This window comes from Peromyscus leucopus, chromosome 10, assembly GCF_004664715.2.
Source record: "Peromyscus leucopus breed LL Stock chromosome 10, UCI_PerLeu_2.1, whole genome shotgun sequence".
Lineage (NCBI taxonomy): Eukaryota > Metazoa > Chordata > Mammalia > Rodentia > Cricetidae > Peromyscus > Peromyscus leucopus.
The window spans coordinates 63,775,424-63,799,875 of record NC_051071.1 but is presented as its reverse complement, the minus strand read 5'-3'; the positions used below and the strand labels follow the sequence as shown (position 1 = coordinate 63,799,875).

The window sequence follows — 24,452 nt, the reverse complement described above, 5'->3', positions numbered from 1 at the left end:
GCCTGTGGCCTAAGGCATCCGATGCCCTCTCTGGCTTCTGCAGGCACACACAAACACACATACACAGAAATAGTAAGAGATCCGAAAGAACGAAAAACACAGCCTTAATGTCCACATGGGCTCCAAATACAAAATCTGAATTAATTCTTTTAGTATTTACATAAGGAAGGAGAAAACTAAGTGACTTTAATGTGTTTCCAGGCAACGCCGACATTGCTGAGGAGATTTGGGTGTGAGCTCATCAAGTCCACTGTCCTGTCAGCACACACTTCTCTGAGAGTGCTAGCCCTCGGAGGGGAAGCCTTCCCTTCACTGACTGTTCTCCAAAGATGGCGAGGCAAAGGCAATAAGACCCGGATATTTAACCTTTATGGTGTCACAGAGGTATCCAGCTGGGCGACTTTTTACAGGATCCCAGAGGACATTCTTAATTCTCCTGTGAAGTAAGAGCTTTAGTGACACTCGGTGGAGGGGAGGAGTCTTATCCAGAGATCTTAGCATCAGTACTGGGGTTTGTGAGTTTTGTTTGGGATGGCAGTTGTTGAAGCCAATGGGCCTTGCATGCTGAACACGCCCTCTGCCGGGAGCTGCATTCCTAGCCCTCCCTGTCGGCAGGGTTTGTTGGGTAGTGATAGTTTTTAAAACACTGTTTCAAGTTAAGAATCCAAAATCTTTCCTCTAACTGGCGACGAGATCCTGCCGGACCCTTTGTGACTGACTCGGTTTCCACCAGACCCTCTCCTCGGGCAGTCTTTGAATTGCACCCCAAACTGTTTTGTCTTCATTTACTGTACTGTGCTTTGGATACACTGGGAAGTCCGCTCAAATGTGAATTTTAAAGCTGCTCCGGGCTGTGCTTTTCGCAGACGTGACTCTCCTGTGCAGCTGGGGTCTCCGCTACTTGGAACGGTGGTTGAGGTCAGGGACGCCAACGGTTCCCCGGTTCACGAAGGCACCGGCCAAGTATTTTTAGGTTGGTTTATATTTCTTGGTTGATTTTTCAGAAAGAAAAATCAGATGTTTCTTTTATTCCTTTCATGATTTTTTTTATGTAGAGTGAACTTTTCAGTGTTAAATTTTAATCTCTTCATAATCACGAGATATTTAGTGTTTCCCCAAATTATTTCACATGCAGTTCTTAATAATTTAGAAACATAACTTGAAATGTTAGCATTTGACAAAACTATATCTAGCAGTATTCTAAGGATATTTTTAAAATCATACGTATTTTTAGAAATAAGTTTAGTTTTATCCTTTACAAACTTCCTGAAGTTATTGTGCCCAGTTTTATCAGGTAGCATAGGGAGCATTTAAAATCTCTTCGTTTTAGGATAGTCAGGGTCTGCGTCTTAGTTCCTGAGTTTTAGAGGCACTTTGATTTGGATATTGTTAAGTCGGTTTTTGTGTGGATTTTGACCCTGGAGTCTGTGTCTTTGAAAGGTGGGGAACACAGAGTCTGTTTCCTCGACGATGAAGTGACGGTGCCTCTGGGCACCATGCGAGCCACAGGAGACTTCGTGACTGTGAAAGACGGAGAGATGTTTTTCTTGGGCAGAAAGGACAGCCAGATCAAGCGGCATGGCAAGCGTCTTAACACTGAGCTTGTGCAACAGGTGGGGCCACTTGAGTATTAAATATCTAATAGTGTGGTAGGCAGTAGAGGCGGCTACCACCAAAGTTCTATGCCAGATTCAATAAAAAATATGGAGCTGGGTGTGGTGATGCATGCCTGTGAACATCACTCTGGAGGCTGAGGCTGAGGATTATGAGCTTGAGGCCAGCCTGAGTTATATAGCAGGATCCTATCTTAAAAAAAAAAAATCAGTGCTAGATGGCAGTGGTGCACACCTTTAATCCTTTAATCAAGACCAAACTGGACTTGAACTCACAGAGATCCACCTGCCACTGCCTCTCGAGTGCTGGGATTAAAGACATGCCACGCCACTGCTCTGCCGAGATGACCATTTTTAAAATAAATATGGGAATGTACAGATGGCTCAGTGGTTAGAGATGCCTCAGCTCTTGCAGAGGACCCAGGTTGCTTTCTAGCACCCACATCAGAGAGCTAACAACCTTCTTCTGTAACTCCAGTTACAGGGGAGCCAACATCCTCTGGCCTCCTCCGGCACCTGTATTCACATGGTGTGCAAAACACACAGGCACACATACATAAAAATAAACAAAAAGGAAGTAACAAAATAGATTTTGAGTCCTATGAAAATACATTGATTTATTTGCTTTGGAATGTATTTTTTTTTTTAATGGTGACTCTCTGTAAGTAATAGATACCAATAGCAAGCATTTTTTAAAAATCTCAGGTATTTTCTAGAAGTTAATTCAGCTGTACTGATTTTAGGCATAACAAATCCAAGCATTCAGGAGCCTGTTCCTAGATGTCCCCATTAGTAAAGGAGGATAATCTCTCTTACAGGTGGCTGAGGAACTTGACCAGGTGGAATCCTGTGCAGTCATGTGGTATAATCAGGAAAAGCTGATTCTCTTCATCGCCTCCAAAGTTGATTTAGTAAAGGATTGCATCTTTAAAGAATTGCAGAAAGAGCTTCCAACTCACGCCCTCCCTGATGACATAGTGTTGATTGATACTCTACCATTCACATGTCACGGTAAAGTGACTTAGCGCAGATGTGTTCAGTGCTGGGGAACGCTAATGGTACTCAGATTAGTCTAACGACTACGTAAGAGCTATACTAAGTGATACTAGCAGTAAGTGTGGTCGACCCTCTGTTAATTGCTTTGTGTAACTAACTCATTCCTGTTGAAAAACTCCCGTGGGCTGACGGTATTCCACTTTGCAGGTAGGCAATCCGCACCCCCCCACACACACACCACCATTGTGCAGAGTGTCAGTTACTTGTGCATCCCCCGACAAGACCCGACAGAAAAGGCTGAAGGGAGGAAAGATTGGGGCTGATGGCTTCATAGTCTGTCTGTCTGCCATGGCCGGGAGGCGCAGTGAGCAGCTCAGATCATGGGATGGTGGGCCAGCAGAGAGGATGAAGGCAGACTCTGACCGGCTGTCTCCTTTCCTTTATTCTCTGCCCCCGGCCCATGTTCAGGGATGGTCCCCCCTGCTTTGTTCATCCCCAGAGCATCCTCACAGACACACCCAGGGGAGAGACTCTGAACCCAGTCAGGCTGGCCAGGAAGGTCAGTGGTCGTATTTCTCAGGGGTCCCCAGAGAAACAGAACTGGTGTTCAGATGGATATATAAAAATATTAGAGGGGGGGCTGGAGTTATGGCTCAGTGGTTAAGAGCACCAATTGCTCTACCAGAGGACCCGGGTTCAATTCCCAGCACCCACATGGCAGCTAACAACTGTCTGTAACTCTAAGATCTGACACCCTCACACAGACATACATGTATACACCAATTCATATAAAGTAAAGATAAATTGTTTAAAAAAAAAAATATTAGAGGGAACTGACTGACGTGGCACCAGAGGCTGAAAGGTGTCATCCTATGACTTGGAGCTGGAGGGGTCCTAAGAGAGCTGGGGCTGTAGTTCTCAGTTTTGAGGTCCGAGAATCGGGAGCCATGGCTTAGACACTGCAGGCATCTCCCAGCACACACAGTGAGGAGGTTCATCCCCCTTCTGCTTTTTGTCTGTGCAGGCCTCCAGGGCTGGGCTGATAACCAGCCAGTTTGGGAAGACAGTCTTCTTCACTGAGGCCATTGATTCATATGCTAATCTTATCCTGAAATGTCATTATAGATGCACACAGAAAGAGTTTTGAATCAATTTTGAACAGTGGGCCAACCTATGACTCACTCACATTGACACACAATGAGTCATCACAGTGGTAGATCTGAAATTCTGCCTAGTACTACTTAGCTTCAATTTGTATACCTTTTGGGCAACAAGGTCTTGATATGTATTTCAAGGTAGCCTTGGTTTCATTATGTAGCCTAGGTGGCAAAACATATACTCTTGTAGAACTGAATGGTATTGTAAAGGAAAAAAAAAATTAAACTTCAATGACAAAGTAAAAAAAAAAAAAAAAAAGGTCAGACACAGTGCCACATGCCTGTAATCCTGGCACTGGGGAAGATGAAGCAGGAGGATTCCTAAGCTTTCTATCAACTTGAGCTACATAATTAAGACTGTGCTTTAAAAAAAGTATGAGGCTGGAGAGATGGCTCATGGTTAAAAATGGATGCTGCACGTGCCTAGTGGTTTGATACCTCGGTGTTAATGATAGGAGGAGAGAGTGAAGTCCCCAAAGTTGTACTGACTGACACAGAACACACACACACACACACACACACACAGAGTATTTTTAAAGTATGCTTTATATATGTATATGCGTGTATATACACTATTGATAGTTTCTCACCCATGACATTTTAATTTAACACATACTTCAAAATATAGTAGTTGCTCTGTCACTCATCATATTTGTTAAGAATTTTGGATGCATCTAGTTAGCGTACAAGGTAATGGAACCCATTTTCACTCCATGCATCTCACTCAGTCAGTGCTTTGTACCTCCCCTCGATACCACGTCTTGAGCCCTTGAACATCAGTAAAAAGCATCTTCTTCCCTCTCGGGTGATATTCACTATAGTCTGTGACGTCAGCCTTCAGGATTGATTATCTGTTCTGTGTGATCGCTAAGCTTTACAGTGAATTGTGTGTGACTAATTCACACACAGTGGCTCTGGGGCAAAAGTAATTTATTTTTTATTTTATGGGGTGGGGTCAAGCCTAGGACCTGGTATGTGTGAACACATGCTCCACTACTCAGCCACACCCCCAGCTGCATGGTTAAAGTTTACACATTATTTTAATGTTTGTTATTTCTCTTCATATTAAGGTAAAATTGATGTTTCTGCATTAAACGAAATGTATTTATACTACATAAACTCACAGCCGAGGAATAAGATCCATGGAAGAGAGGAACTTTGGGAAAAATTACAGTATTTATGGAAGGTACAACTTCTTAAATACAAATTTATTCCTGTAATTCCTTCATTATAGGGTATTTACTATCCCTAGTAAGCCAGTAACAATATTTTAAGAATATTACAGCTGCCCAGGTGCCAGGTAGCATACCTTCCTCTTCATCCAGTTTGTTTATAATAAAAGTTAGAGTATTTAATTAAATGTCTCACAGAGAAGATCATTGAAAGTGAGTTAATTTAAAAGGTGCCAGTGTCTACGTGCCTGCTGACATGACTTTCCCTGGTAGAGGCAGGGCATCACCTATGCACTTGCCGTGCTATAACCACGCCCTACCCAGTGGGCTAGCCACTGGGTCTCGTTTCTGCCATTAGTCCTGAGAAACTTGCAGTAGTTTCGTGTTTCTGCTCCAGGCATTTTTAAATGTGTCTCAATAGGAAAGCAAAATCTCTTAGATAAGATATACAGTTTTCAGCCTGGTTGGTTTCCCAAGCCTTTAATTGCAGCACTCAGGAGGCAGAGGCGGGTGGATCTCTATGAGTTCGAGGCCAGCCTGGTCTACAAAGTGAGTTCCAGGTGAGCCAGGGGTGCACAGAGAAAGCCTGTCTCAAAAAACAACAACAACAAAAAGATAGGTTTTTCTGAATGGCTCTGTGAGGTGAATGCATTTGGTTAGTCTTAAACACTGAGGGCTGAATTGTTAGGGATCCCCTTGGGAGGCAGTTTGAGTTCTGTGAAATGGATCGGCATTACTGTCGTGTAGGGAATATCAGCTGTGGGGACCTTAAGGGCCAGGTGGAAAGCAGACGTTTCTGTAACCTTATTCCTTACTTTATGCTCTAAAAGGAATCGTAGTTAGAGATTATAGAGTGAATAATCTGTGACGGAGTTGGTAGTATAGTGATGATTACTAATATAGAGAAAGTAATCTTTGATTTATCTCAATTGTTAGCATTTTTTATGATGCCATTTGTGCTGAAGGTACCGTCAGCTTTCTGTCACTTGTCACCTGTGAGGCCCTCTGGTTCGGGCCCCTTACCCTGTCTCTCCCTTCTCTCGTCTGTAGTCTATTCTGAACCTCCCTGAGGATCCCGAGGATCCTGTGCAGGTTCCCGACAGCTCGCTGTTCTTAGACAGTGGCGGAGATTCCCTGAAGTCCGAGTGGCTCCTCAATGAGATTGAGAAGATCACTGGCACGTCCATACCTGGGCTCCTGGAGCTTATTCTCAGCAGTTCTATCTTAAAGATTTACAACCACATCATCCAGACCCTGTTTACACACGAGGACCTGAAAGTCAACAAGGCTTGTGCCACGAAAAGGAAACTCAGTGACGTGGACCCAGAGGGAGCCTGCGGGAAAGCTGCACATCTGGATTCTGCCTTGCCCTCCACCCACGACCATGAGACAAACGCTTTGATTGCTCTGAGCAGAGGGAGCCAGGTCTTGTCTCTGGGCTCCTGGAAGCTTCTAACTAAGTTAGGACACTGCCCTTCAGTCTGTCCTCCGGATTTCACTCCACAGACTAACATTCAAGTACTGAAAGGCTTAAGTCCTCCAGCTCCTGATGAAAATTTGAAAAAACCGCCGGTTTCTGAGGAGGGGAAACCTGCGGTAGAGGCTGAGACAGTGGTGTTGCGAGAGAGGTGGAGGTCAGACACAGGCAGATGTGTCGATGCCTCCCCTCTGCTCGTGATAGCAGCAGCTGTCCGTCAGTCATCCACAACTGTGTTCATCGGCTCCCACTCCCACACAGTGAAAGCCGTTGACCTTTACTCTGGGAAGATGAGATGGGAACAGCTCTTGGGAGATCGAGTTGAATCCTCCGCGTGCGTGTCTAAGTGTGGGAACTTTATTGTAGTTGGTAAGTCTCTGAGTCTTAAGGTTTGTAGAGTTCAATTGAACATACACACACGCACATGCACACGCACACACACAAGCATGCGTGCGTTTGGAATCTGAGACCCTGGATATAAAGTTAGCTCTGTATTGCTATACTCTGTGACTTTGGCAGGTTGTTGGACTCACAGTCTCACTTTTCTCATGGAGAAAATGGAAACAGTCATAGAACCTGATGATACACACCTGTAATCCCAGCATTCAGGAGGTGGAGGTCGAAGGATCAGAAGGTCTTCCTCCCCTAATAGGATACCTGAAGCTAGCCTGGGCTAAAGGCCCTGTCTCAAAAGAAAAAGCCTTGATCCTTAGAAAATACCCAATGGACATTGGTTGTCATTAGTGTTAGCTTTTCTCACACAGCTCTGAGCATCTATCCTTGTATGAATTGTCACACTAACTGTCCGAGTAGGAGGAGAGTAACCTGAGGCTCTGTGACACTGGGTAATTTGTACAACCACAGCCAGGATGGATTTGAATCCAGGTCCGTCAGTGTGGGTGTGTACATGTACTCGTGAGGTCAGAGACAACTCGTTGGGTCTCTTTCCCCCATGTTGGTCTGGGGGTCAAAGTCAGGATGGCAGGCTTGGTGGCAGGTGCCTTTCCTGACTGTCTTGCTGGTCCATGATACTATTAAAAAACCAGGGGACTGTTGGATGCAGAAGTGTTCATCAGTGCCTCCAGCACGCGGCAGGCTGAGGCCTAGGCTGGGTTAAAGACATGCGCCACCACAGCAGCACTAAGTCAGGAGTTTACACCAGGGCCTGCTGTTCAGTGTCTGCTTTATGTGTGCTGAAAGCTACACCAGATGAGTGAACATGCAGAGGAAGAGTGTAAATACAAATCGCCAACCTTTAACTACATGTCAGTGTGTCTCTACCTCATCTCTTACGTTCTGTTTCTCTGTAGGCTGCTACAATGGATTAGTTTACGTTCTAAAGAGTAACAGTGGAGAAGAATACTGGGCATTTACTACTGAGGATGCTGTCAAAAGCTCGCCGGCCCTGGACCCCACCACAGGACTCGTTTATGTCGGCTCTCATGACCAGCACGCCTATGCACTAGACATTTATGTAAGAGCTGACCTCACCAGTGTCCCACCATAACCGCCGGGGTGTGAGCAGCTGGGAAGGGTGCTTCAGTGGGAGCAGCTGTTAACTGTAGCCCGAGTGTAACTTTTGGTCTGGAAAGACGTGATTAGTCAAATTTAAACATCTTTAGACATGGTCAGCTTCCTTTCAAATCATTTCTGTAATATGAAGAATTTGGAATGATCATAATACAAAAAAAAAAAAAAAAACCAAAGATATCAGTAAGCTATTTTAAGAAAGATCCCATTACGTGAAAATATCAAATTTATATAAAAACTACAAGAAATAGGCTGCGGTGGTTTTTTGAAATAACAGTGAATCAAAACTTACTAATTGGTATAAGTAGAAAAACGAGTAAATATAAGTTAATTAGAAAAACTCAGGAAACAGAAACAAGGGGCATCAACTTCAGCAGAAGCAGCTGCTGAGGACAGAAATGTTCAGGCCTTTAGGATTCACAGTAATGAAATGAGACACTGGGCTCCAGAGACACGTTAATTACAGTACTGCAGTGATCGACGACAGTCAGCGTCCGTGGGAGAGGGGCAGCTCGTGTGATGGGAAGGCCAAAGGAAGACGGGTTAGGGCTAGGGACACAGCTTCGTTGGTACAGCGCTTACCCCGCATGCGCAAAGCCTCGAGCTCCATGTCTCGAACCATACAAGCTGGCTGGCTGGCATATGTGTAATCCCAGCACTCAAGAGGCTTAGTAATGCAAGATCATCCTTGGCTACATGCCTAAAAAAAATAGGTGTTCTATGATCCACAGACACACGTGTGCACACAAACAGTAAGTGAATGTAGTAAAGAAGTAGTGTGATTGTAAATCTTATAACCTTTGACCAAAGAAATTGTGTTCTATGATTCCATCCTGGCAACATAATCAGAAACATAGACAGATATATGCACCAAGTTGTTTTTAAGTTGAGTAATTGATGTCTAATAGTTTTTAGATCAGGGAGAGAGATAATTTTATTTTGAATATAATGTATTAAAACTATTTTTAAGTCATTTTATAAAAGCTGTGAAAGAAACATACCAGGTTGTGTATTCAGAATGAGTATGTGCGTGCACACACACACGCACACACACACACACACACACACACACACACACACGTGCACACACACTCATGCACGCACACCCGTGGACCAAAAGGGAAGATGTAAATTCGTTATCAGTTGTCAGTGTTGGTGATGTCCTTCACTGCCTCTGTACTGGCTTCCCTGGCTTCCGCCTGCCTGAACTCCGGGATTCTCCGAGAGACTAGGGAGGGCAGGGAGAGAGAAGAGCCTGCATTCTCCTGGAGCGAGCCGACAGCTGCTCTGTGGTGCAGCATGTGCAAGGCTCCAGGTTCAATCCCAGCCCTCCAGAAGGAACAAAACAGCACATAAAGTTGAGGGAAACCAAAACATAGCTACATTGTATATGGATTTGTTAACAGGTGCCACCCAATTAATTCAGATTCTTATTTGCAGGAAAAGAAGTGTGTCTGGAAACTAAAATGTGAAGGAGCGCTCTTTTCCTCTCCGTGTTTGAGCCTGAGTCCACATCATCTGTACTGTGCTACACTGCGGGGACTTCTCGTGGCTGTACATCCTGTAGGCATGCAGTAACGGGTTAATTTATTACCTATCTTTATTTTCCACTTTGATGTTTGAAAGTTCGAGTACTTTTCAGTTAAATATAATTTAACTGAAATTAGTGAGCTAGAATTCACTTAAAATGATTGAAATTATTTGGAAAAACAAGGAAACATGGGTTTATGTTTTTATTGTATTTGTTTCTTCAACTATTTTTAACCTTTGAAAAGATTTATTCTTATGTACATAAGCATTTTATCTGTATGTGTGTCTGTTTGTATGTGTGACACATGTGCCTGGTGCCTGACAAGATCCGAAGAGGGCATGGAATCCCCAGGAACTAGAATTGCAGGTGGTTCTAGCTGCAGTGTGGGTGCTGAGGACCGAACCCGGGGCATCTGTGAGGTCATGTGCCCTTCATCACTGAGCCCTCTCTCCAGGCTGTTTCTAAACTTTTGGTTTTTCGAGACAAGGTTTTTCCCCTGTAGTTTTGGTGCCTGTCCTGGATCTCGCTCTGCAGACCAGGCTGGCCTTGAACTCACAGAGATCCGCCTGGCTTTGCCTCCTGAGTGCTGGGATTAAAGGCGTGCACCACCACCGCCCAGCTGTTTCTAAACTTTTTAGGCAGGATTTTCTCAGTCATATCAAGAACTTCTTGTCTGTCCCTCATAGTGGTGAACACCTTTAACTGAGAATTCAGGTTAGCCTGGTCTACATAGTGTTCCAGGATAGCCTGGACTACATAATGAGACCCTTTCTGAAAACAAAAACAACAAAACTAAGTAAAACAAAAACAAAACAACAACAAAAATGCTTCTTGTCCATTGTAAGGATAAATCTTGTTAATTTTTTCCTAATTTTAAAATTGTTTTTCCTTTCTAAAGCTAGATCTTAGCTGGGTGGTAGTGGCATACACCTTTAATCCCAGCATCTGAGAGGCAGAGGCAGGTAGGTGAATCTCTTGAGTTTGGGGCCAGCCTGGTCTATAGAGCAAATTCCAGGACAGCTGGGGCTACACAGAGAAACCCTGTCCTGAAAAACCCAGGACAACAAAACTTAAAGCTAGATCTTTGTCTTAGTTTTGCTGTTCTATGTTCTGGGCTGACAGTCATCTGGCCCTCCCTCTTCTAAGCAGCGCTGGTTTTCTGACTGTGCGTGTGCCAGCCTCATCCACAGTGTCCGTGGACCACCACTGCTGCTCATCTCTAGCCCTGAAGACTTCTAGTTTGTTGTGAAACGGCTCTGCAGGGAAAGGCACTTGCTGCCGAGGCTGACAGCGGGAGTTCAAGCTCCTTCCCACAGGATAGGAGAGAATCAATTCACACAAGTTGTCCTGCAGCCTCTATTTGTGCCCTGTGGCATCTACACACACACACACACACACACACACACGCACGCACGCACGCACGCACGCACGCACGCATGCACGCACGCACATAGTGATTGAATGAATGAATGTGACTTAAGATGGTACTTGATTTAAAGGTACTTGATTAGTGAAATGACTTGTGACGCTGTCATCGCTTTGGCCACTGGGACAGGCTGCTGGGAGTGTGGTTTGGAAGCATTCCTGTGGAAAGCCACTCTTCTCCTCCGCTCGGTGTTGCCAGCGGTACGTCTGCATCAGCTGTGTGGACGGAAGCCTGCTCTGCTTCACTCACGCGGGAGAGCAGGTGCGATGATCTAGTCAGCTCTGTGTGTAGCCAGCCCACCGCAGCTGGAGGCTGAAGCCGGGGATCAGCGACTGTTGTGTTCTGGAGTACATTCCCAGCCCTTGTTGATGGGTCTTTCCCTCCTTCCCCTTCTCTCTCTCTGTCTCTGTCTCTCTCTCTCTGTTTAGGTGTGTAGGTCTGAGGTTGATAAGTCTTCCTCATTCACTGTCTACCATACATATGTGTGTACACACACACACCTATATATATATATATATATATATATATATATATATATATAATTTAAAGTTTTTCTTTTGATACAGGGTCTCACCTGCTCTCTTGGAGCTCACTGTAGCCCAGGCTGTCCTAGAACTGAGATCCTCCTGCCTCTGCCTCTCGAGTGCTGTGATTAAAGGCGTGCGCCACCAGGCAATGCACAGATTTTTGCTTAAAGCTCTAAATATTTACACTTAAACTCTTTTCAGTCCAGCTCCTCCTCGCTTTGCTTGGAAAACTTGAGTTAGACTTTTTTCTCCTTTTTCCTTTTTCCTAGAGCTGGATTTGGAACCAAGGCCAAGTATCACCCCCTGTCCAAGATTGTTTTTAATAACACACATTGAAGACGTAATGTGATTTTTTTTTTCTTTAAACACGGTGTCTCTGAATTTACCAGTAGTAATTCTCAAGTCTACTCAACATTAATTGTAATAATGTTATCATGTTGTAGTGTGTCTTGTCCTGGTTTTTACCACTGGACCAGTCTAGTGTGAGGATGCTACTTCCCAGAAGCAGGCATTGTTTTTGGTATATGGAGTCCCTCTGTTGTCTCCATCTTACTTCTTCCGCTGTGTGAAGAAACCCTGTCAGACTTAACGTGTTGCAACTGGACGAATGACTGATTGTTGCTCCTCTTCTCCCTTAAAGGTTTGGTGCTTCTCTGCCGGAGGACCAGTCTTTTCTTCACCGTGTATCTCCGCATCAGAACAAGAACTGTTTTTTGGTTCCCACGATCGCTTCCTCTACTGCTGTAGCATGGAAGGTCACCTCCGGTGGAAATTTGAGACCACAGCGAGGGTGTACGCCACACCCTTCGCTTTCAGCAAGCAGAACAGTAGCAGCGAAACTCTGCTGGCAGCTGCATCTACTGATGGGAAACTCTGGATCCTTGAGTCTCAGAGTGGAAAGCTTCGAAGTGTGTATGAGCTCCCTGGGGAGGTCTTCTCTTCTCCTGTGGTCTGGGAGTCGATGCTTATTATTGGGTGCAGAAATAATTACATTTACTGTCTGGACTTACTCTGTGGTGATAAAAGTAATCAATAAGTCCTTATAAGTATATATGTGTGAGATGGAAATATTATAAATCTACGTGGATGGTTTTATATTAAAGATTTTATTTTGGATAAGGAATTTGCTGTATTTCAATAGAGAGCAGCCATGTTTATTTCCTATGGAAGCATCAGGAGCTTCTAGGAAGAGGACAAAATAACTGCTGTATTTTTTTAATAAACTTTTAAGATTTATTTATTTTATATAGATGTTCTATCTGCATGTATGCCTGCAGGCCAGAAGAGGGCATCAGATCACATTACAGATGGTTGTGAGCCACCATGTTGTTGCTAGGAATTGAACTCAGGACCTCTGGAAGAGCTGCCAATGCTTTTAACCGCTGAGCCATCTCGCCAGCCCACACCTGGTGTATTTTGTAGCACTTTTAATTATGTGTGGTGGTGTGCTGGCTAGTTTTATGTCAACTTGAACCTCAACTGAGAAAAATGCCTCCATAAGATAGGGCTGTAAGCAAACCTGTAGAACATTTTCTTAATTAATGATTGGTGGTGGTACCATCCCCTGGGCTGGTGTTTCTGGCTTCTTTAGCAGGTTGATCAAACCACGAAGAGCAAGCCAGTAAGCAGCACCCTCCATGGCCTCTGCATCAGTTCCTGCCTCCAGGTTCCTGCCCTGTTTGAGTTCCTGTCCTGACTTCTTTGAGTGATTCAGTGATGGACTGTGATGGGGAAGTAAGCCAAGTAAACACTTCCCTCCCTAACTTGCTTTTGGTCATGGTGTTTCATCACAGCAATAGTAATCCTAACTAGGACAGATGGTTAACTGTATGTTTTGGAAACATTTTTTTTTTAAATTGGTCAAAAGGATGCTGCTCTGGTTTGAAAGATCTCCATCAAAACACCCCCACTGCTGTGTGGAATTAAGAAGATGGGAACATAATTCCACTATGGTACTTAGGGGTGGCACCTTGGAGCAATGATTAAGATTACATGGGTCCGTGTGCATGTGTGTGTGTGTGTGTGTGTGTGTGTGTGTGTGTGTGTGTGTGTGTGTGTTGCAGGGAGGATGCTGCTGACCCTGAGGAACTGGAACTTTGTAAGAGGAGAGACCAGGCCAGTGTGCTCTGCTTTGCCATGTGATACCCAGCTTCACCTTGGTTAGGACTCTGCAGAAGGTCTCTGTCAGTAAGGGACGTGGCCACTGGTCCTTGAACTCCTCAGATTCCAGAACTGAGAGTTAAATAAACCTTTATTTGTTATTGTCAGTTTGTGAGATTCAGTCATGGTCAAAGTGAACAAAGACAGCTGGTTCCTGGTGTGGATGTGAGGCTATTTATGAGCCGGTTAGCATTTGAAGTCAACAGTGAGTGCCTGGATAGAAGAAGGGGGGGACGGGACGACTGTCTTCTTTAGCAAGCCTCGCCACGTTTTCATGCCCCTGGACACCAGAGCTCCTGGTCTGGGAAGAGACTCAGCAGCAGCAATTGTATCTCCTTGCTTCTCAGGCCTGCAGGTTAAATCATTAGCTCCCTGGTCTTGAGGCCTCTGGCCTTTATCTGAATTGAACTGTACCACAGGTTCTACAGGTCTCTAGTGTGTGAACAACACATGGTGGCACTTCCCAGTCTCCACACCCTCATGGTCTTGGATCTCTTTGATGGACATCAGTTGGTTCTCTGGAGCCATCATATTAGGCTGTACATGTCACAAGAAGGAGATAAATAACCCTTCTTTTCTCTCTCTCCACCTAGCTGAATATATTAATCAGTTGTTTCCTTAGAGAACCCTAATTCACTAAGGTAGTTTTGTGAGTTTCCAGGCATTTAAAGATCTCTGTGGAAAAGAAAGGATCAGAATATATTTTGTGAGTTGTAAACAGACTACATCATTTACTATTTATACTGAAATTTAAAGAAGATTTTTATCTTTTGTGTTTTGCCTGAATGTATGTAAGTGTACCATGTGTGTGCATTCCCTCCAGAGACCAGAATACATGGGAACCTCTGTAGCTGGAGTGAGCCACCATGTAGATGCTAGGAACTGAGCCTGAGTCCTCTGTATAAGGCAAGAACTCTTAACCAATGAACCATCTCTGTAGACTGAGCTAAAAGTTTTTAAAGGTAGGATTTATTTATTTATTTATTTATTTTTAATTTATAATTTTTTTAAGATTTATTTATTTATTATGTATACGAAAGAGGGCGCCAGATCTCATTACAGATGGTTGTGAGCCACCATGTGGGTGCTGGGAATTGAACTCAGGACCTCTGGAAGAGCAGTCGGTGCTCTTAACCTCTGCGCCATCTCTCCAGCCCAGGTAGGATTTATTTATCAACTTAGGTTCCTTATTTTGAAACAGAGAGAGAGGGAGGGAACATGTATGTACATTGCTGGGACTTGAACCCAGGGCTTTGTTCCTGCTAGGCAAGCACTCTATCGTTGAACTATAACCTAGGTCTTTATTTAGGTTTTTTTTTTTTTTTTTTCCAAGACAGAGTTTCTCTGTGTAGCTTTGCGCCTTTCCTGGAACTCACTTGGTAGCCCAGGCTGGCCTCGAACTCACAGAAATCTGCCTGACTCTGCCTCCTGAGTGCTGGGACTAAAGGCATGCACCACCACCGCCCTTATTTATTATTTTTAAGTGGGCAAAAATGCCCATGTTATGCACACACACACACACACACACACACACACACACACACACGCACGCACGCACACACACACACAGTTTCGACTTGATAATACAGTGACTTTAGGCATTTGTCATTCTTGCTTTGCAGCCCAAGGCAACCTCACAGTTTTTCACCAAGCTGTCTTTGCAGGTCAGATGCTCAGAGGGTCCAGGTGTAGCCCTGTGGTAGCTGGCCGTCAGCTGAGGCTGATGCTGCTGAGCTGTGGCCTACAGTAAGGAGACTGCAAGATCATTTTATCTGAGACTCAGATCACTTACTTCCTGTCTGGAATTGAGAAAAGCATTTGGCCTTGTTCATATATTCGTCCACTGGGTATATTGGGGCATGTTGGGGAATATTATTTTAAGGTGTGTTACTTTTGTTTATGTAGCATTTGTTAAACTCCGTGAAGCTGTGTTACTGTGCCTAAAACATCTGATAGTATAATGAAGAACTGAACGGCCAAAGGTGAGGCAGGAGAAAGGATAGATGGGGCTGGCAGGCAGAGAGAAGAAATAGAAGGAGAAATCTGGGAGAAAAGGAGGAGGAACAAGAGAGGAAGGAGGAGAACTTCAGGGGTAGCCACCCAGCTACACAGCCACACAGCCAGCCATGGAGTAAGAGTGAAAGTAAGGTTACAGAAGTCAGAAAAGGAAAAAGCCCAGGTGTAAAAGGTAGACGGGATAATTTAAAATTAAGAAAAGCTGGCTAGAAACAAGCCAAGCTAAAGCCAGGCATTGGTAAGAATAAGCCTCCATGTGTGATTTATTTGGGAGCTGGCTGGCAGGCCCCCAAAAGAGCAAAGAGGAAAACCAAACAAGGATGGGAAAAATAAAGTCGCATTAGAAACAACTTGAAAATTTTCTTGTTCATCCAAAACTCTGTAAATAAGAAACTGCTCATAGATAGCGCTTGAAATCAGTCAGAACTTCAGCTTAGTAAGGACATTTCATCAGTGCCAAAGGTCTCGTCAGTATTTTATTGAAAGGTCTTTTCCCTTAAATAATGGACATTTTCTTTTTACATTCAAACTGTATACAACCAAAATCTCAAAATAATATTAAAATCACACTAAGGAATTTTTTATTAAGTATCTACTTAGTTTTATTGTTGGTAAAAATATTGCAAGACACTTGTAGCTAATGTTGCTGCTTTAAAATAAGCAAACTAAACATCACAGGAAGGGACGGTGGCTACAGACCATACATTTGTAGATAACCAGCTAAAACGAGAATTTAATGGTAATCAATCAGGTTTGATAATAAACAATTGCACTTGAAACATTTTTAAAGTAAACAAAAGACTCTACTTCCATATATAAGTCTATGAACAGAGGTTAATCATCTATAACCTTACCATAAGAAGTGTGTTTAAACTAAAAAAAAAAAAGCTTGTATATTTAATATAGCAGTCATTCATTTAAAAAAAAGTCGAACTTTTTGTTTTCACAGAACTTCCCCATAGTGTGTTGCTCAGAAAAGTGCAACAACTGAAGCAGAGTAACACTTCATTGGTATTTAGTGCAGGTCTGGGTGACTTGTACATGAAATGTAAAAGATGCACTTGTTAGCAAGAACGATGGCGGCCCTTTCCTCAGTAGACTCTCCTTTAAAGAAAGTGGTGGGGCTCTTTAACTAAGCTGTGTCGTGTACTGTGTGTGGGCTCATGGTATCGAGTCCGTATCGACGCATCTACTAGGCGTTCTTTAATTTGCTTGTTCTGAGACAGGGTCTCCACTATGTAGCCTTGGCTGGCCTGGAACTCATTATGTAGACCAGGCCGGCCTTGAACACACAGAGATCCACCTGCCTCTGTCTCCCAAATGCTAGGGTAGAAGGTGTGTGCACCACCATGCCCAGCTCTGTTCTTTCTTAGCCGTCTTATTTCTGTACCTGTTCACTGCCAGGACTGTGTGCTGGCCAAAGCTGAGAGGGTGGAAGAAGTTGGTTTGGAAAAATCACTGTGGCACTATAATTCTAGGGCTTTGGGTAGAAGATTCCCTTTCAAAAGTGTTATTATATCAGTGAGGAAATCATTGAACTAACAACTGTCTACACATAAAATTTAGAAATGAACACCAGTGTGGGAAACGTGCAGTGGGGTATTCGTTGCTTACAGTAGTAGTAACGACAACAAGGAAAGTTCCATTGATTCTTAACAGTCGGAAGGTCCAGTATCTACAACACTAAATCCAACTTGCAACAGTACAGCCTTCCACTTGACCACACATGCCAGCTGCTTCTGAGGCTGAGCCACTGTTTCTAGAGAGAAAATGGTTTCTATGTGGTAAACAGCATCCCTGTCATCCCGCAGCGTAGACAGAACGACAGCACATTGCATATTGAGTAAGCACAGAGGAAAAGGAGTGGCGTCTGCTATCAAATGTGTCAGTGTGGGAGAAAAAAAGGGGCGCAATTCCCCCTGCACTGGGCAAAGAAGCCGCCCCTGTGAAAGGAAAATATGCCAACACCATGAAATACGAAGTGAGTGCCAGCAGTATGGAGGCATTTGCTGGTATGTCTAGTGTCATGTAAAGCGAATCTAGAGAATCCAACCTAAGTACATGTGGCTTTGAAACTGCCAAGTCCCTTTTTTGTATGCACATGTGTATGATAACAAGGCCACGTAAAACTCTGAGATGCTTTTTTTTTTTTTTTTTTTAAAGGTATCAAGGTGAATGCTCTAAATTTTAAATGCTTTGGAACATTCGACTCTGAAGTATTCAAGTACAATAAAGGAAGTCCTTAGAACAAATAGGTTACAACACATCTTGGCTTGTTCATTTTCCCTAAAGGCCAAGGGGAAATTCCAGAGGCGTGGACTGCCAGCAACCTAAACTATCTTACAGAGATGGCTGTTTGGGGTGATGGTTTTATTTTCTTGTCTCACGTTTGCATCTTCTCGTGGACAAGCCTTCTCTTCCCAGTGTGAAAAGCTAGATTACACCAGAGTTGTCCTACCACAAGGTTCTTAACGTTTAGATTCTATCAGAATGCCTGGGCTGCTGAAGAGCCCCCATACTACATGGAGATTCTCAGGGACAACCCTGGCATAGAATTTCCTTTTCTTCACCAAATTAAATACAAGTGTTCCTTAGGAGCCAGCTAGGCCAAATGGTCCCTGTGTCTTTAAAAGGGTACTGGTATGACAGGGCATACCATGGAGTGTGAGTATGAATGGATTTGCTATGTTGTGGTTTTAGGGTGGGGAAAAATTCACGAAAACCAGACATAGGCACAGAGTTGGAAGCCAGCGTTTCCTTATTTTCCAGTTACTGCCTTCAGGAGAGTAACACCATGTTTTATGTACAGGTGAACATATGTCACTGTTACATATGCAAACACGGCAGGATAAACGTTTGGGATAGAAGAGTAGAGAACCAAAAAACAATTTACAAAGATTGGCAAAAGGATATGTTCTAAAATGGTGCATGGGGGTGCATATGTGTGAGAAGGCCATGGATGGGCATGGCAGGCTCTCCTGAGCTCTCATTTGCAGATTTTGCTTCATGTGGTCCCTCAGACAAAACTGTCTCTTGAGAACTAGGGTGAGCTCAAGGCACCAGGACCCAGGGTTGTGCAAATACACACTCTTTACAATGACCACCACCAGTGCAGTGTCTGAACATTATTTTAGAGCCTATAAAACATGCTTCTTTTCCCTAGCTTGGTTTCTGTACCTCATATAAAAAATAAATAAATAAAAAGGGCAAGAGAAGAGCCAACGGCTGGCCTCGGAACTGGGGAGGAGTCACTGTTTACTTAATGATTTGCGGGCAGTCGCTCCAGGCCTTTGCTTTTCTTTTGGCCAAAGCCAGCCAGGCAGGTTCTGTAGATGCAGGGGCAGCGTCTGGGGTGGAGAATCTCTTGGTGACCTCTTTTACCAGCGGGGCTGGGGGCGCCGAGTCTGAGATCTCCACTGCGTTGTTTTGAAGAAAAAGAGAAATAGTCAGAACCACACAAAAACAAACATTTTAATTAATAGAATTACATATACTTACTGTACATGGAATGCTGTTCTCTCTCTCTCTCACACACACACACACACACACACACACACACACACACACACACACACACACACACACACACACACACACACCTGAACAGCTAAATCTAGCTAATTGTTGTTCACAAAATTACGTAAGAACATTTAAAATCTACTCTCAGGACCTTAAGAATCCAGTAGGTCTGTTAGCTATGCTCACTGTGTTACACAACAGATTTTCTTTTCTTTCTTTCTTTCTTTCTTTCTTTCTTTCTTTCTTTCTTTCTTTCTTTCTTTCTTTCTTTCTTTCTTTCTTTCTTCTTTCTTTCTTTCTTTCTTTCTTTCTTTCTTTCTTTCTTTCTTTCTTTCTTTCTTTCTTTCTTCTTTCTTTCTTTCTTTCTTTCTTTCTTGATTTTTTTGAGACAGGGTTTCTTTGCGTCAGAGTCCTGGCTTTCCTGGAACTCACTCTCTAGACCAGGCTGGCCTCAAACTCACAGAGATCCACCTGCCTCTGCCTCCTGAGTTCTGGAATTAAAGGCACCTACCACTAAACTTCTCTGAAATGTTGTACCCATTAGCAAACATTTCCCAGGTGGTCTCCTCTCCAGAACAAGATTTTGACTTATTTAGAGGTAAGAAATTCAAGCCAGGCGTGAGAGTGCATGCCTTGGAACTTCTCCAGCCCCGAACTCCTGGTCTTCCTGCCTCAGCCTCCCAAGTGCTGAGATGACAGTGTGAACCACGGGGCCTGGAAGGGTGGTGAGGTTAATAGCAAGCTACCTCCTCCACAAAGTGTTTCCTAGCTTCTCTACCACAGACCCAAGGGGAAGCCATTGCCAGTTCTTATGACTGGTAATGTCTTGTCTAGTAATTCCCTTTGTCCCCATCTTTTTTTTTTTTTTTTTTTTTTTTTTTTTGAGACCACTGTAGCTAAGGCTGGCCTCAAACTCCTGGTAATCCTCCTGACTCAGGCTCCCAAGGGATAAAAGTTGCAGGCTGTCAGGCCTGACTATCCTGCTTTCTTCACTAGAGTGCTAGGCTTCTGTGAGGGGACTCCCTGAAAGAGGTTCAGGGGGTTCACACCTTCAGTGCCCAGGGATGTGGTCAGCATATATGCTTCTAGAACTCGGCATACTAACTGAACGTGAAGACAGACACTTGCTCTATTAAGCTAGCGCTGTTATAAGGTGTGATAATCCTGGTATACTTCCAATTGGCCAGAGAAAGGAATGACCTCTTGGGCCTTGCAGCTTCCACTTTATTATGAAAAACAAAACAGGGCTGGAGAGATGGCTCAGAGGTTAAGAGCACTGGCTGCTCTTCCAGAGGACCTGGGTTCAATTCCCAGCAACCACATGGTGCCTCCCAACCATCTGTAATGAGATCTGGTGCCCTCTTCTGGCCTGCAGGCAGAACACTGCATACATAATAAATAAATCTTTAAAAAAAAGAAAAACAAAACAAAACAAAAAACCAACAACAAAAAAGCTCTCAGTCTCAGTCTAACATTTAGAACCCTCAACGTAAGAGCAAATGAAAGAATACTTAGAGGTCCTAGAGATCAGTGTTCTAAGGTAGTTCTGGTATATAAGCACTGCTATTCCACCACTAAGTAGAGAAACCTTTTTTAACACGTCCGCATCTCCAGACCTCGGGGAGCAGGCGGCCAAGGCACAGGCGAGGCTGGGGCTGCGGCTTAGAGCTCCGGTTTGCACTATCTCCCCAGTGTTCACACGCAGGAACGCCAGTTCTCTAGTGTGGAGGCACTGCATTCTTCAGTGTTGGGAGGCGGAAGCCTAGTGGTGTGTGCTTGGGTGTTGGGGGCAGCCCTCACAAGCAGACTCATGACTTCCTCACACTGCGGCGGGAGCTCACCTGCTTTCTCTGTCTCTCCCTGTGTACACACTTGTCCATCTGCTCTCCCACCTGAGATGAAGTAGCACAGGGCCCTCCCAGCTCGGTAAGTTCCCCATCTCCGGGTATTCTGTCTGAAAATGGACCAGGACAGCCCATGCCCTCTGGGAGCAACACAGCCCCGTGGAGAAGCGGATGCCCTGTTAGTCCCTGGGAGTACATGGAACTCAGAACTGCCCATCTTCCAGTGACATGTAGCGAGGAAAGAGTTGGCAACTACTGGGCCAGTTTAGTTTTCACATCTTTCATGTGCTGTGAACAAATAGCTGTTGTTAACTGACGCCAAGGACACGGTGCTGAGGACGCGGTCTCTGGAAAGTCAGCCAATCAGAGACCTCCTCTTGGAATCCCATCAGCGGAGAGGCCGCAGCATCTGTCAGGACAGGGGGGCAGCTTCCGCTTCCAACCTCCACACAGAGGGCCGGAGGCGGCTTCCACATGCTTATCTCGACTTCGTCATGTTGGATGACAGGCCCCTGGGGTCTGCTTCCAAGGCCAGGCTCACTCCAGTTTACCTAAACTTTACACCTTGCCTTCCCCAATTTTATTATACTCATCTCTTTCTCTGTTTGATGTTCTGGCATATGCTATTCCTTGCTGTAGCAAATAGATAAGATGATAGAAAGACAGACAGACAGATGGTAGACAGATAAATAAATGGTAGATGATAGATAGACAGACGGATAGATAGATGATAGATAATAAAACTGGATGATAGGCAGGGAGGTACTGGTGATGACTCACATTGTACTGTTACATGTTCAGAAACCAGGGCAAGCCAGTTGGTGTCTGTCATATTAGGAGCTTCAAATTAGCCAAAGTTGAAGTATTTCCACCATGGAAGACAGTAAAGGCCACAACCCCCAAGGAGATGACTCTAAAGGCGTTTTACTGTCTCTCCACCGAGAGCAGCTGGGGAATCCCTGCGGTCGGCATCAGCACCAGAGCTTACAACTGGCTCTTGACAGCCTGTGCCCTGTGATGTCTAAGATGCTGTGCCAAGTCACTCCACAGTGGAAAACAAAGATGCTCTCAGGGAAGACAGTGATGGACTACAGGCCAACAGGGATGGACTACAGGCCAACAGTGATGGACTACAGGCCAACAGGGATGGACTACAGGCCAACAGTGATGGACCTGCTCTCTACCTGTCACGGATGTGGGAAGAGTGTTGGCTTTTTTCAGCTGTTCTCTGCGCTGGAGCCTGGACACCGCCGTTTCGGGCTTTTTCTCTTCTGACGGAGTGGCGGACTTGTGCAGGGAACCAGCTCTGCTTACTCGGCTGCTTCCAGGCTGTGGGCTGACACTGGCCTGCATTGGGAATGACAGGGAAAGCATGTCTTCAGAGCATGACCTCTCAGCGCCCCAGCGAGGGGCTGGGCTGCACCTGTGAGCAGTGCGTTCAAGCCAGGCCTCCAGTGAGGGCTCGGGGCCATGTACCCAGGATGGGAAGTTACTTTCCAGGAAGAGCCCCATCAAGATGATCCTAAAGTTAGGTCATGGAACAAGGCTCCTGATACACTCCGCCCACTGCACAAATTTACTTCCATATCTCCCACATATTATTGCAGTTTCCCTTCTCCAAGACGGACACAGTCTAAGTTCCTGTCGGATGTCTAAGACCAGGGACAGAGCGACCCCTGATTGGTCTGTTTCATCCTTACCTTAGATTTCAATCACTTCGGCTTGTGATTCTTTTTCTTTCCTTAGTAAGTCAAGAGCTTTCACCTCAGGAAGTACTTTACAGTTTCTTGGCATGTTAATCTCCAGTATCATTACAATCACACCTTGGTGACATTCTTTTTTTTTTTTTTTCCCGAGACAGGGTTTCCCTGTGTAGCTTTGTGCCTTTCCTGGAACTCACTCTGTAGACCAGGCTGGCCTCGAACTCACAGAGATCCGCCTGGCTCTGCCTCCCAAGTGCTGGGATTAAAGGCGTGCACCACCACCACCCAGCATTCTTAGGTAAAACAGGATGAACATAGACACTGGAACCCTGTGACAGTGGATCTGACAACCAAAATGGCCATCAGGAGATTGCCTGGTGGTTGGCTTATACGGTGTAGATACACCGGACAAAGAGTATTCATGCCTCATGGAGTAGAATAAGAGATTTCGTCACATGAAATGGCAATCCCAACCTATGAATTGCTACTCCTGGAACTTTCCACTTCCTATTTCTAGATCATGGTTGACCCTCAAGTCATTGAAACCAGGGAAAGTGAAACCTCAGATCGGTGGGCAGGGGCACTACTGTAACCATCGCGTGTGAGTTGCTGCGGTAAAAACAGACATTTTAGGTTCGGCCAAAGAATTCACCTAGAAGCCTAGTAAAACCAAATGAAATTTAACAGATGATGCTGGAAAACGCTTCCCCTGATTTAAAGGTGGTCAATTTACTCACTTCGCTGCCCTTTCTAAACAGCCCCTCCAGTTGGCATCTTTAAAATATATCCCATGACTCAGGAGCGAGCTAGGCACAGGGTGGCAACACTGGCTACTCACAGTGTCTTTGGAGAGCTTCTCGGCCTGTTTGGCCTCCCGGGCCTGCTTCCTCTCCTCTCGGGTTACCTGCTGCTCACGAAACCCCTTTTGCTTCTGCAGCGCCAACGTTATCCACAGCGGCTGAGCAGTTTCAACTTTCTCTGCTAATTTGGAGCCGTCTAGAGAGTGCCTGCTCTGAAGCACAGGTTTCTCTATGGAGGGAAAAAAAGATGACGTTCACCGTGATCAGCAGTTGACTTGGCTTCTCATCCCCTACTAAGACTGTGAAATAATTACTGATAGTCTTCTGGCATCGATGCTCGCGCCCAAGAGATTCCAGTGGGTGGGAGGTAACATCTTTGACTAACAGGAAAACGGGCATTTTTCTTCTCTAGAAGTGGAACCTACTTTACAAGAAAATAAGATCTCCAATGTGATAAAAAAAAAAAAAAAACATGTTTGCAGGAGACCCAGGTAGTACGTGGTTCCCTGCTTTGGTGAGATTTGTTTTTAGCAACGGAAGGAAGCACTCTTCTCAAACAATACTGTATACGGAACCCCAGTGTTTGGAGAACAAAAGCAAACAAACAAACAACAACAACAACAACAAAAAAACCAGTGGTGCTGTATACTTGAGACAGCTGCTGAGGACAAGGCTTCCAGGAATAGAGTGAGAACCCCATGACTGTGAACAGTTGCCTACATTTGAAAAGTTGGTCTATACTAAACAAGTATCATGTCCAAGGATCATGAGTTCAAGGCCACCCTGGGCTATATAGCAAGACCTTGTCTCAATAAACAAAATTTTAAATGCAAAGAGATCCTTTAGAATCTCTTTTAGAATAGTATTTGTTTAGAATAGTATTTGGCCTATACTAAACACTTTAAAAAAGAGAAGTGTAATTATTATTTTTACCTACAAGGCAAACGTCGACTTTCTTTTCCCTTAAGTAAAAATCACATA

General features: G+C 44.5%; 2 protein-coding genes across 9 annotated transcripts in view; one reads left to right on the top strand and one right to left on the bottom strand.

The window, feature by feature from the left end:
* Aasdh (aminoadipate-semialdehyde dehydrogenase) overlaps positions 1-12,674 on the top strand; it is a 28,807-nt gene extending 16,133 nt beyond the window's left edge. For 4 of the 6 annotated variants that reach the window (XM_028855825.2, XM_028855753.2, XM_028855701.2 and 1 more), the window contains 10 exons: positions 202-443; positions 867-973; positions 1,441-1,613; positions 2,432-2,624; positions 4,837-4,952; positions 5,989-6,784; positions 7,726-7,889; positions 9,386-9,508; positions 11,032-11,163; positions 12,070-12,674. In XM_028855825.2, the coding sequence (XP_028711658.1) occupies positions 202-443; positions 867-973; positions 1,441-1,613; positions 2,432-2,624; positions 4,837-4,952; positions 5,989-6,784; positions 7,726-7,889; positions 9,386-9,508; positions 11,032-11,163; positions 12,070-12,465 (2,442 nt within the window). In that variant the 3' untranslated portion in view covers positions 12,466-12,674. Of the gene's footprint in view, positions 1-201; positions 444-866; positions 974-1,440; positions 1,614-2,431; positions 2,625-4,836; positions 4,953-5,988; positions 6,785-7,725; positions 7,890-9,385; positions 9,509-10,975; positions 11,164-12,069 lie in introns of those variants that run through there. The other 2 variants (XM_037209113.1, XM_037209114.1) reach the window with 2 other exon arrangements.
* A 3,508-nt stretch (positions 12,675-16,182) lies between these two features.
* The window catches only part of Cracd (capping protein inhibiting regulator of actin dynamics), a 226,483-nt gene continuing 218,213 nt past the window's right edge, over positions 16,183-24,452 (bottom strand). For all 3 annotated transcript variants that reach the window (XM_028855995.2, XM_028856136.2, XM_028856063.2), the window contains 3 exons: positions 23,510-23,700; positions 22,153-22,315; positions 16,183-19,021 (listed from right to left, as the gene is read on the bottom strand). In XM_028855995.2, the coding sequence (XP_028711828.1) occupies positions 18,861-19,021; positions 22,153-22,315; positions 23,510-23,700 (515 nt within the window). In that variant the 3' untranslated portion in view covers positions 16,183-18,860. The remainder of the gene's footprint in view (positions 19,022-22,152; positions 22,316-23,509; positions 23,701-24,452) is intronic.